General features: G+C 38.0%; 1 protein-coding gene across 4 annotated transcripts in view; it reads right to left on the reverse strand.

Moving 5' to 3' along the window:
- The window catches only part of PPP2R2C (protein phosphatase 2 regulatory subunit Bgamma), a 202,075-nt gene that overhangs the window by 19,624 nt on the left and 168,857 nt on the right, over positions 1-13,594 (reverse strand). For all 4 annotated transcript variants that reach the window (XM_075708969.1, XM_075708971.1, XM_075708968.1 and 1 more), the window contains one exon: positions 8,418-8,582. In XM_075708969.1, the coding sequence (XP_075565084.1) occupies positions 8,418-8,582 (165 nt within the window). The remainder of the gene's footprint in view (positions 1-8,417; positions 8,583-13,594) is intronic.

Consider the following 13,594-nt stretch of genomic DNA (forward strand, 5'->3'; position numbering starts at 1 on the left):
GGGGTTAGAAAAGCTATCTATCTAATATAATGAAAGTTTATCTGGAGCTACTTTTTATTTTTGACCTGAATTTATAAGTGTATAATGGATTGATGGGATAAAAGAGATGTCAAGTGTATTCAGTTAAACAAATCTTTCATTGCTTTTAGAAGAGAGAAACACAGAGTATAAGCTTTGGCAAAATTTTGCTATCATGGCCTGAGCACTTGGTGATAACTGCAAGGGTTTACTGTGAAATATCAGTAAACAAAACAAAGAGAAAAAAGAAAACTAGCAACAGAGAAGACCCTTGATGATAACGCTGTGTACTCCTTAAGGCGTAGACATGAAACAAAAATTTCTGTTATTGCTGACCAAAAGCAGAACTACAGATAAAACCAACTTTTTGCTATTACAAAGCCAAATATATTTAAAAAGAAAAGCAAAGATGAATCATGCAGAACATGTGATTATTGGGGGGGGGGGGGACGACGACGACAAAAACAAAACCAGTGAAAACTTGACAGATTTGGTAAGAAATTCCATCATTCATAGGATAAAATTATAAGCAGCCTTAAAAAGCCATTCCCTATAGCAGAAAAACAAAGCTGCTTCTGAAGCTATTTTCTTTCTACTTATGAACAAATAATAACTTATTAAAGCTTTTTTTCTAGAGGATACTGTTAATAGTTTGCATCCCATCCTGAAAACTTCTGTTTTTACAGCATTTAAGTCCTGTTACTTAGATTTACGTCTTCGGAAATCCTGCACCATGAAATAACTCGCTCTCTCCCTCCAAAGACAGCTAAAAGGTGTAGAAAATTGTCCAGTTCATGTTCAAGGGTCACAGCTACAAATGGGTGAAGACAGTTTTGGCAACACTGGAAAAAGAGGCAGTGGGGTTAACGAGGAGGGAGAGCACTGTAGAGGCCAGAGCCAGCAAAGATGCTGGAACAAGAGAGGGAGAATAATTTTCTTTTTTATTATCCAAGCATGCAAACAGTCTGCAGTTAGGCTGAATTAAGGACTTATTACAGATAACCTCTGGGTTACACATGTACACACACAACAGGTGTATTTCAGCTGGACCTGGCAATACTGGTGGCGGATCAGGTAACCTCTCAGTGGGCTTGAAGTTTCATAAACACAGAAAACAGATGCAGTGCCAGGCCAAACAATTTATCATCCAAATGAATCCCAAATGAAAATGGCTGCCATACCTGATTAAAATGTACTGGAAAACAGTACTTTGAAACATGTGGAATTTTACCCATCTCGACAGACTAGCCACAACAATTTGCAAAAGGAACAAGAACCAATATGCTCTCCCGATAGCTGATAAATAAACACTTTTAACCATTCTTTTTTTCTAGAATACACAGTCATACTCATTAAATGTTTCTCACAAAACATGATCCTAAGCTAAAAATCTTGCAAATTATTTAATTATGTTTAGATGGCAAATCAGCACCACTCGCCAGGACAGCTGCAATTTGCTCCACAATATATATTTCATAAAGTTTAGTATAAAAAACCTAAGCTAAATTTCACTGTATTTATATAAAAATACAAATCACATTCGTTTTTTTTAAGTCCATGACACTTGTTACTATCCTTCAACACAGAAAGCTTCTTTTTTTTTTTGTGCCATTTAATTCAAGATGTGCTCACATCTTGAGCTATGTGTAGTTCTGGTCTTATGTCTAACGTGGTAGAGGTCTCAAGACGACACAAAAAAGGGCAATAACAATAACCAGAACTATCAAATTACTGCCATGCAGGGAATGACTACATAGACTGAGACTCCTCAGCCTAGGAAAGACTGAGGGGTTTGTAATTAGGAGTGGCATGGGAAGGATGAATAGGGAACGACAGTTCACTTTGTACACTGTCTCTTCCAATCAACAAGTAGGGGTCACCACTAGTGAAACTAGGAAAGGGTAAGTACAGAGCAGATGGTTCTTCGTACTATGCCTAATTAACCTACTAAAGACTATTCTGAAAGATATTGTGAATGGTAAAAATTATACACAGGTTCAAAAGTAAGTGCACAAATTCAAGGAAAAAACCCCGTAAACATCCATTTCAGTATTGTTAAATGCAGTAAGTTCACTCTCACTAAGACCCTGAATCCCAAGTTTCCAACTGCAAATTGCAGAGGCTAAAGATTATACGCTTGCTCTGTTCTTACATCTTCTGCTGCCCACTATCAGCGCCAGAATACTGGGCTAGAAGGACCTCTGGCCTGCCCAGGTATAGTCATTATTATGCACCGTTTAAAATCTACTTTAGGATTTCATACTAAAGAGTTCCTGAGTCCATTCTAGAGTGAATCAAGACCAATTGCAAAGCTCCCTTTGAAATTCCTGATCTCTTTATGCGTTTTAGCTTCATTGTTTATGGTAACAGTCTGATTTACTATTATTATTTACTCTATCTTTCACTATCTCTGAATGCTTTATTGTTTTGTATTAAGCCAATCCACTCATACATTCACTTCCTTCAGAAATTCTCTTTCAAGATCTGGATGTTTTGCTAATGTGTCAATCTTGCCTTCATCTTCTACACTGATTAATATGCCTATACATGTGTGGGAATTCTTGAGTCCCCCTTCATAAGCAATCTAAAATACAATTCTTTTATGAGACATGAAGTATAGACAACTAACCACAATTATTTAACATTTTTATTACCATAGCCTGTAGTTACTCATCCTGTTTTAAACTGAAGAAGTAGTATATTTTTCTATTTCAATTTTCTTCTTGCTTTTATATAACTCAGAGGGCACCGCTTCATGCCCTGGTCACTTACATATAATTTTCCTTCCTTTGAGTAAAAGCAAGTTTCTGAAGCTACCCCCACACCACTGAAACTCCACCTACCATAAAGCATTCCTTTATCCAACGACCCAATATTAAAACCAGGTTTCTCATCAATACCTCTAGAGAGTATGGCTTTTAAAAGCGGAGCCTCCAATCAATATTTAAGAATCTGTTTTACCATCTGCAGTGAGTTGCTGCAGCTTGTCGCAAACCACAAAGGATAGTGCATTAGTGCTGAAAGGCAAAGCCAGATCAATAGCTAAAGATCAGTGGGCGGGAGATTCACTACAGAGTTGCTTATATTAATGTAACTTTGCCAGTGAGTTTGTTAATAAAGACAAATGGTGCTAAAGAGAGCGAGGAAGTGAAAAAACGCAAAGCTAATCTGGAAGATCAAACCTCTTTAAACCTCGGTCTCACAAAGACTTATGTGTGTGTTTAATGCCACGTATTGTGAGCAATCCCATGCAGTTAATGGGACATAAAACTACTACTCCTCTACAGCCAAATTCATGTATAAGTCTTTCCAGTCTTGATATATAAGGTTAATGATAAGTGGGTTTTTCTTCCCCCCAGTGAAACAGGATCTTGAAAGAATAATGTTGGTTTCATGAGACATTGAAAAGCAGTATTTGTCGCTATTTAAAAAATTAAGCAAACAAGACAGGAATTTTAATAGACTGAATAATTAAAGCAATCTTACAGCAATTATTTGCTTTATCTGTGTGTGGCTGGGGGAGAAGGGTTAATGAAACACCTCTTCAATCATAAATCATTTACCATTGCTTCAGGCTTTTATCTTTCCTCTTAATATTTGATAGCTACAAGTACATAAATCAGTTTTTTTCTTCCTCTGATTTGATTTTAACATAACTTTCACAACTGGAGGAAATACTGTATAGCTGTAATTGCATTTCTGTAGGAACACTTTCGAATTTTCATTAGCCATGTTTCAAATGTCTGTATTGTACATTCATCCAAACTAAGTAGAATGGAAGCTTCGGAGCCCATGCTAAAGGCAATCTTCTACCAAATTTCAATGGGAATCCTGCACAAGGAAGGATACCTTCCAGGATCTAGTTTAGCATGCGTGAAATTGTAGTAACAGATCTTTAGTGACAGTCATAATTACAAAATTATCAGGATACAGGCACATTTTTTCATTGGGGATATAAAATCAGCACTCAATATATGCCTTTGCAGTGCATGCTTATAAAATAAATCCAGAATTAGGATAAGGAGAACAAGCCTTCATTAAAGCATAGGGTCAAATCATTACGGAAGCTCATATAAGTTTCACTCCTGTCACATGAAACCTTGCAGATTTTGCCTGAAGTGGACATACTTTGACAGTGGCCTCTCAATGCACAAAGGGAGAACGCTGGCTGTCTCTCTCTCAGATGATAACCTGATGTGAGACCAGATGCAAAAATAAAAAAATGTATTTTAAATGTAAAGTGTATTTTAAATGTAAAGCTCACATAAAAGGAAAAGAAGTTGTCTATTTTCCAGTCATACAATAAGCATCATTCATTTGGAAAGGTCAATATTAATTAGCAAATCCAGCAGGGATATTCTGTCACAGGCTTTTTCATGCAGCTGGTTGTTCTCTGTTGCAAATGAAAGATAATCCATATTCAGTTAGAGGTCTGAAAGCTGTCTTGTCTCTGAAATTCCAACCTCCTTTAAACAACTGGTAAATATAATTAATTTAATATTAAAAATTCAGCATGTTCAAGTATATCATCCTTGATTTCTGTTTTGGCTGCTTCCACACTTCTGCATTCTTAAGTTTAAAATCAAAGGTATTCTTAAAAAAAACAGCAGATAACCAAATTGAGTTACATGCCAGACTGACAGGATAGTGGCATTTATCCTTGGAGAAGGGCTGGCATTTCTTTCATGCCTGGATTTCAAATAAAAAATGTGGTAAAGGACTCTCAAGGAAAAAAGACACCACCACCACCATCTTCGGGTGGCATCTTTGGGTCACAAGCCAAACCCAAAATTCACTCTGCATTGCTCCAAAGGCCATTTGATACTTCTGAGATATTGATTATCCATCCCATGGAATTGGGAAGGCACCAGCTGAGATGCTTTGCCCCTTTCAGGGCGAGTCCAGAGAAGACGGCTGTTAGGATTGCCCGTCATCTACAAATGCTTCTCGGCCAAAGGGAGGGGGGCTCTGAATGGCTCCTGTTCCAGAACCAGATATGATAAGCTTGTGAGGTCTGCATGGGGGATGGGAAGCATGAACTAATGGCGACAGAGGCTAACTGCATTATGTAACCCCAAAGTTTGTATTTTAAAGACTGCCGCGGTACACGGAACAATAAACTTAAAACTGCAGCTGCTCCTTCCTTGAAGTATTTTGTTGTAAATTTTGCACATGGGTAATGGATAATTAGTAATAGGGTTTTAGTCTACAAATACATATTAAGAAATGAACACTAAAAAAACCCTTAAAGCAACATACGACACTTAAATAGATTATGACTTCTGAAGTATGCAATGACTTTACAGTATTAAGGCTATTACACAGAATATCAAATATACTCGAGTGACTCAAATTTCCATGTTGCATAACTATACATTTTCTATTTACCACTAAATTCTAAATTTAATAATTCTGGTGAACTACTGAAAAAGCTCTTCATTTTTTTCCAACTTCACATGCTCAAGCTCAGTTTTCTTTAGCTGACTGCTTTATTGGATGCTTTGTTGAAACTGCCATATGTACCTATCTAGTCTCCAAGCTGTTTGGAAGAACAGTGTTATCTCCATGCACATTTATAAGGAGCTCTGAACATATTAGCAAGAAAAGATCAAAATTAAATTAGCAACTATTTGTTAATTGAACAGTTGCATATTACACTGCTGTAAGTACTTTTTGGTCAGGACGCTCTTACTGCAACAGTATCCTTATGCTTGTCTTGTCACCTGAATCCCTTGCATGAGAATTTATGGAATTTGGGGTGGGGGATAGTTCTTTTATTTCTTGGATGTTCCCAGCTCATTGCTCTAACAACAAATACTTTTGCAGCTGTTAGCTTCCCTTGTTTCGCTGCTGTCACCTAATTCCAGTATACTGCCTTCTTTCTACACTGCATTGCCATGCATGTTGCCTGAATAACACCTCAAAGACGGTTCTTTGCTACGTACGCTATTTAGATGACAGCTTCCATATTATTTAAATTAATTCCCTATTTCTTGCTGCTTGAGTCTGACTTTCATGCCTGTTTTTAATTTCTACCTATAACCCTGTGGACTGCAAGAACACCTTCTTCCTTATTCCCACCCCTCTAATGTTCTAAATAAGCAGGTATATGCACCTCTTTTTTCACCTCCTCTCCAGAATACTTTGATGGAATTCTCTCCCACTACTTGCGAAGTGTGATAATACCACAGAACAGTAATATGTATGTATCTCCCCTGTGGTTACAGACTGGGCTTTCCTGGATGTCCATCTGTAATGGCCACATACGTTTTGCTTCTGATTGCTTGCATGATCTATTAAAGAGGTGTTATAAGAAGCACTTTCAGGTAGTCTATTAGAAAAACAACACATTTTATCACACTTTATCAGTATCTCAGTGACCACTTAAAACTCAGCTACTGACCCAATATTCTGTCAATGCCTTATGGATGGATTTGGTGGTCTGAGATCATTTTTCTAAGGGACAGAGGTCCCCATTACAACTCATCACACAAATTGGCAGCTTGCTAATGAATCTCAGCATAGGCACCAAGGATGAGTAGATATGGAAGAAGTCTCTTGTCTCTTCCATGTCAGAGCCATGAAAGATTTATAAGGGAAACCTTGTAGTGTTGCTGTCACTAATGCCAAACAGAGATATTTTGCCACTGAGTTTAGCAAACCAGAAATCTTCAAGAACACTATAATTTATTAACATCCGGTGTCAGTGACTTACACTACAGATATTAGTATGTAATTTATTTATACAGTATGGCACAGTAATTATTCATGGCACTCTCTAGACTTGTGCAAATGGAAGGGCCCTTCCCCCAAAAGCTGCAACGGACTTTAGCCCAGCTAGAGAGATTTGGATAACAAAGGGTCTGAAGGAGTAAAACCAGAAATTCACAACATATGCTCAGCATCCAGATATTTTCTATGAGTTTTACATTGGATCTTTTATCCCTAAAAATATGTACACCCATTACAATCTTGGAACAGCATCTGAAATACAGCACATAGTGATACTAGACTGAATTAAGAGAGCAGGGTTGCATGGCAGAACATGAGGGTTTACAGTCACTATAGTCATAGCTGCTTTGGTTGAGAAGTGAAGTCAGTTATGGGGAAAGGTGGGAAGGCAAGCTGAGCTAGGAGAGTAGGGTACTGATCATGCATATGCACCATGTGTAGAGCAACTGTAAAGAGGAATCAGATGCACAGTGAAGGTACTAGAGAGACAATTGTGCAAATATTTGATTTCCCAGACTGACAGGATTTTATGATATATCCTTTTAGGTTGTTATGGGCTTTATATAATTAGTTTTGCTTGCCTCTGAGAGCTATACTCAAACCACTCCAACCAGCAGTACGTGGGCTATTCCTTTTAACGCTTTGGAAGTTCTACCATTGCTGTATCAATTTTGCATTGTACACACTCAGATTCTCAATGAGCTTGACTTGAGTTCAGGGCAGCAATGCTACATTAAATGGCTATTTTCTAACTCATAGATCTGGAAAATGGGGTTTAATCAATGACCATTAGACCTTGCTCTCCTTTCTGGCATAAAATGACTTCTTTCATCCACGGTTACTGTATTGTTGTTTTAATAAGTTACGGTTGGCATTTGGTACTGAGTTACAGGGGCACAGAGGCCTTATTAGCAGGAAGAAATCAAAGTATTATGGAACAAAACAATTAAGCGGGACAGGATAACTCACAACAACATGCCAGGTTGTATCATGCTCGCATTTCACTTCATGGTATTGAATTCCCCCTACAAGTACAAGGGGATACACCTAACTAAGGTAAAACACTTCTCTGCTTAGGAAATTGTCCTGAAAGATTATTTTCTGTAATTGAGACCACATCCTGAGAGGTTCTGAGCATGTGCACTTCTCGTTGCAGCCAAAAGGCCTAGTCATAGGCTCTTTAATACATTTACTTCAGTTAAAAAAATAGTTTGTGTGCTAAATCTGTGCACCACTTCTGTGCCTCTTAAATCTTCAAATATTTTCTCCCCCCCCAATAAGATCTGCCTACCTCAAAAAGGTTCAAGTAGGAACCGAATGACATAAAACCTCTTATGTGCCCCTGGCACTACGGGAATTTCTCCTGAATTTCCTTCCCAATGTTTCAACATTGCAGAAGAAACTGAAGACCCAATTCTGTGAGACTTGTAGGTTCTTCACTGATCCGTGCAATAGGAACCACAGGGGCGACCAGTCACAGACATGACTATTATCAAGTTCATAGGTAATAATTCAACAGATGAGAAAATTTTCTTCCTTTTGCTGTTTTCTTTTCAACTGTGCCTGCAACTGAAAAGCTAATACACTAGGGTACGCACACATCTACATGCTGTCCATGAATAATAAGACTTTAATGACATCTGGGGCTCAGTGAAGCAGGGACTTACGCTTGGAATGTTTGTCACAGAGAGCTGATGCCCTCATGTCGCAGAGTCTCAGGGATCCTTTGCTGCTGCTGTAGACAAAGAGATTGCAGTGATGGGGATGAAACTCAGATGCTGTAATCACTTCCGTCAGGTCCTCCATATTGGCTGGCTTTATATCTACAATGTCTGAATGGAAGTTTCATTAAGGAAAATGCAGTTGCTTGCAGGTAAACCATGACTCTTACTGCCTCCTTGAAGGAAGCATGTAAATATCCATACATTTAATGCTTTTAGATAAAGATATATTCATTTGTTTGGCAGTAGGGTGTTTTTAAATTTCCATACCTGCCCCGTCTACAGAGCCGCTTAGTCAGCAATGGTTTTACAGCAGATGCCATTAGTAGGTCAACATTTGTCCATGCTGTGCAAACAAAGACATCAAAGAAACAGTACTCCATGGGATACGGAATTCTCACCTTCATTAAAACTATAAAGAGCAGGTAGATATATCTCCTGTAGTTGCTACTGAAATCATTGCTCTATCCCAGATAATACTGACTGATGGGGAACAATGTACAGCTCACGTGTGCTCACTCCAGTAAAGGCTCAGTGGCTTTTATGATCTTAAGCTGAAATCTGAATCTTTTATGAACTTAAGCTAAAAAATACACGTAGTTTAAGTTAAAAGCCTTAAACTATAAAAGCACTTTTTTGCAAAGGCAAATGGGGCAAACACAGAAGCATTTATGCAAATAGTTTTGTGTGAATACATACTAATATAATATACTTTCTAGAAAAAATTGTGCACAGTATTGGTTTTGCTATTTGAATACTTGTGAAAGAAGTATCTGAAATAGCATTCTTGGGTTTTTATGTAAACAATGCTCACTACTGAAATCAATATGACTTTCTGTGACTGAGAACTGTAAATCTGAATCATTTAAGCGGACATATCTGGAAGAAAAATACATCAAAGATCCAGCTTCCTAAGCACAAACCTGTCAGTTGGATCACCAAAGATTATCTATATGAAGTACAGCTCACATAGTGCCTCTCCAACACATACATATCCACTCATACATATTACCTGCTTTGGTGAGCTTAAAAGCCAGGACCTGATCAGCGTGTATTGGAGAAGGCCAGCCTGTGGAAGACTGCTTATAAAGAAAAGAATGAAAGAAAGAGTCCCATGAGAGGCTGTAAGAAAGCAGTAGGTGTAGAAGCACAAAATGAAAGAAGGATATATATGTAAAGCAGTACATTTAAATAAGATTGTACATTTTCATATGGCCCTCAGCAATCCGCTGTAGATAAGCCACCCAAATGTTAACAAATCCTTCGAACAAGAAGGGTAAAGTTACCCTATTTTACTGATGAGGCTGTGCAAGAGGCAATAAAAGATTTGCATAAGATCACATAGGAAATGCATGACAGAACAAACCGAGATCTACTGAGTCCCAGTTCAGTGCCCTAAACACAAATCATCTCAGTGCCTGGATTCCCCAAACATAAAATTTGAAACAGCTAACATTCAAAATTTAAACATCTCAGAGGATAAGATAAATGAGAAAATCTGTTTTACTGATGGCAAGAGAAACCACATATTGTGATACTAAGCCTGTTTCTGTTCCCACTGTGCCCACTTCCCAAATGGAAGGCCTTTAATTGATTTCTGTGGGAATGGGGTACAGTCTATCACCACCTTTACACTCTGTACTTTGATCTTTCCAATGCAGATTTGGGATGCTACACTGAAACACAATACAAAATATTCAGAGATAATTATCTTGATGACCTTGCATAGACAAATACATCACACTGACGGGTTTTTTTACACCAAGTTGTTTAAAAAGGAAAATATCGGCAAAACTATGAATATCTTGTGACACTTAATAACAACTGTGAATGAATTAATGTTGCATTTCAACTGCATTCCCACTTACTTGCACGATCACATTTGCATCCATCTCCAAGAATCCATCATGATTAATATTAGTGCAATGAATGTTAAGATGTAGCAACATTAATTTACCCCTTTTATAAAGCATCACTAAATATTCTTGAAAATCAACAGGAAAAAATAACCTTTATTCAGTTATTTGCATTTGGTAAATCTGTCTCAAGAAATATCTTTAAGTAAAAGCAATTGCTTTCAGTGATTGAATTGCTTTCAGGAGTTCAGAGAAATTATAGTAACTCAATACAACAATTTCACCTCTCAGCAGAGAGATGAATAATTGCTAAGTGATGAGAAAGATATAAAATATAAATAGAGTATGTGAAACAGTCATGGTAAGTATCATTTTTCTGGATGCTGAAGACAATATTGATGAATTTCCCTTCATTGCATGAAATGAATAACCCTATGCTGAATAATGAAATTAAATATTCCATTCTCCTGCCAGAAAAGCAGAAAATGCTTGAAACAGACTGCATTTCCAGATGTGATCTAAATCTCCACTGAGAAAGAACCTCATTGCCTACTGAGGATCATAGAGAAAATGCACCACTGAAAATTCATTGTTTCGTTAGATTTCAAAAAACTAAAACAATAACACTTGTACTGAAGTAAACAATCAAGGGAATAGAGAGTTGCAGAATAGATTTACCCCAAATGCATTTGTAATAATAGATGGAAAAACAGCCTTTGCTTTGACAGCTACAGAAACCAATGTATCAAAAGAAGAACATGTCACACAAAAGAACATTTTCCCCCTCATGATTTTTGCCATCTACTTGAAAACAATCAAATACAGCTTGACATGTGATGTGTGGGAACTGTATTTAAACTAGCATGACATGGTAAGGGCAAGCATCTCCCATGAGACATTTCACATATCTGTTTTTCCATCTTCCCTTTGTGTTTTTTTCTTCCTTTTAAGCTCTACGTCGTATGGCAGGAAAACAAAAAAAATTGGACCAGACAGTGTGCTTCAGAAACAGGCCCTGTGGTGAACTTGAAGAGCTCAAAGAAGAGGGGATCTGGCAGAAACTGATTAAATGAAAACTCCATTGCTAAAGCGAAAATTATTCTAATGGCACAAATCTGTAGAGTTGCTTCCTATGCTATCATCTTCCCTTGCAATCATATCTCATGGAGGGATGCCTTGAGTGGGGCACGGTCCCTCTCCCCCAGTTCACTCGCACCTGAAATACCAGTCACGTCTGACTCCTGTTGTATTTTCAGAGTGTGGACAAAACAACTAGGACCAAAGCTATGTAAGACAGAAAGACCAAAGAGTTCACCATTGGCAGTGCACTAGGATATAATTCTGTTGTCCTAAAAAAGCTGGTGTTCCCGTGCCTGAACAGGGTAGGAGTTTCCCCTAAGAAAATGAAAAAGATCTTCACATTCCTTTGACTCCCGCACATGCTTGCCAAGAACAAGGCATTTTGATCCCTGGTAGATAACTTGCACTAAGAGAAAGCTGAACTGGTGCCTTGCCAGCGATGGGCTGGAATGCATTGGCAGTCTTTTAATTCATTAACATTAAAACAAGGAACAGAAAATATCTTCTTGCTCACAAAAAAATAGAACAGGTCTGTTGCTCCTAACCCAATTGTTTGCCATCTTATATACCAGGTCACCCCTCCATTGCTTCGCTCAGGGAAATGGGATAAAGCTATGAAGAGGCCAACAGATTTTCTAGATGCTCTCCACAGCAAAATGGAAAATGAAAGGTCTCGTATGCTTCAGACCACAATGGTGAGAGATGATGTTCTTACAACTGGGTTAGTAGAGCTACAAGACCACAAGTTAATTTTGGGAAAGGCAACAAAGATACTGTAAGGCAATGTAACCTTTAACTTTGGCTAAGAGTGTCTATGTTGCTTCCCAAAATTATTCAAGAACAGAGGTATAACATAAAGGAGCATGCAGGCAGGACAGGACTGACTGAGAGGAGAAAGGAGGCTTTAGGGAAAGATCTGAGAGAGGGGAGGGAGGGAAGCAAAACAGTGGGAGAGGAAGGAGGAAAGAGCATAAGGAAAGGCATGATTAACAACCTGCAATGATACGCAGTGTGAGGGGTGTGATCGGAGTACACGATTCAGTTATATGGTATGTTTAGTTCTAATCCAGTATTTTGTGCTGCTGTTGTGCAGCTGATATTAAAATGAGGATAACAGGAGGAAGAAGATTTGTTCCACTGCCTCTGGGCCACTGATTTAACAGAACTATCCCCCTCTGGGAGAAGTCACTCCATGAAGTTCCTTTTAGTGCAGGTTACAAAGTTGACCCTCACCTTGATCCCAAATTCATATTAATCAGACTTCTCCTCTTGATCAGCGAGAATATAAATGAGCATGCCTGCTTTATGCTCATGCCAAAACATGTATAACGAGAATGTGGAAAATACATAGGGTTCCTGCTGAGCAAAAAAGGGTTCCAGAATGAGTTTCCTCGTATGATAATGGAAACATAGCAGTCTCCTCAAAACAGATTAAATTCTCTTTGAAGCAAACAGTATGCATAAAGAAATAGCTGCTTCATCTGCCTGAAACCATCACGGAATTCTACAAGAAACTGAATTTTGTAGAAAACAAACTTGCAACTCACAAGCTATAGCATATAAAGGACTGAATCTTATTATTTTGGAATCATTTTTATATGACTTGTGTGTTCACTGCAAGAAAGAAATAATTTATATAGTCAGATGAAGGCTACAGAAAAAAAATTAATTGCTCCCCCCCTCCTTTATTCAACTGCAATGGAGGAGAGAGGCTTTCTTTAGAAAGTCAGACAGAATTTTCCATAATAACTTCACAAGAAAAGCAAAATTCTCATCTTTCTTATTTCAACATATGCTGATGTGACACTTCATTTTTTACCTCTGCGTGGGACTTCGTTTTTTGCAATTTTTAAGCACTTTCAAAAAATAAACTTCAGCATAACATATATTCCCAAACCTGGCTATTCCCTGTGTTTTCCACAGAGGTTTGTTCCAGCTCCTAATTTTGTCTGCATCTCACACCTACATTCGAGCCTAGTCCTAGAAAGATTCACTGGCTAGTAGTTGAAATCAATAGCAATTCATAGAAGCTGCCAGGGCTTCAGTTTAGGGTAATTGATTACTGTGGTCCTGCTGAGGCTCTACACTTTCAATATAAGCATTTCTCTGAGTGGTTTCCTCTGTTAGTCACCTAGTGCACACTATTTTCATTACAAGGAGGGAACTGTGATGCTTACAAATCAAGCT

This window comes from Pelecanus crispus, chromosome 4 (assembly GCF_030463565.1).
Source record: "Pelecanus crispus isolate bPelCri1 chromosome 4, bPelCri1.pri, whole genome shotgun sequence".
NCBI lineage: Eukaryota > Metazoa > Chordata > Aves > Pelecaniformes > Pelecanidae > Pelecanus > Pelecanus crispus.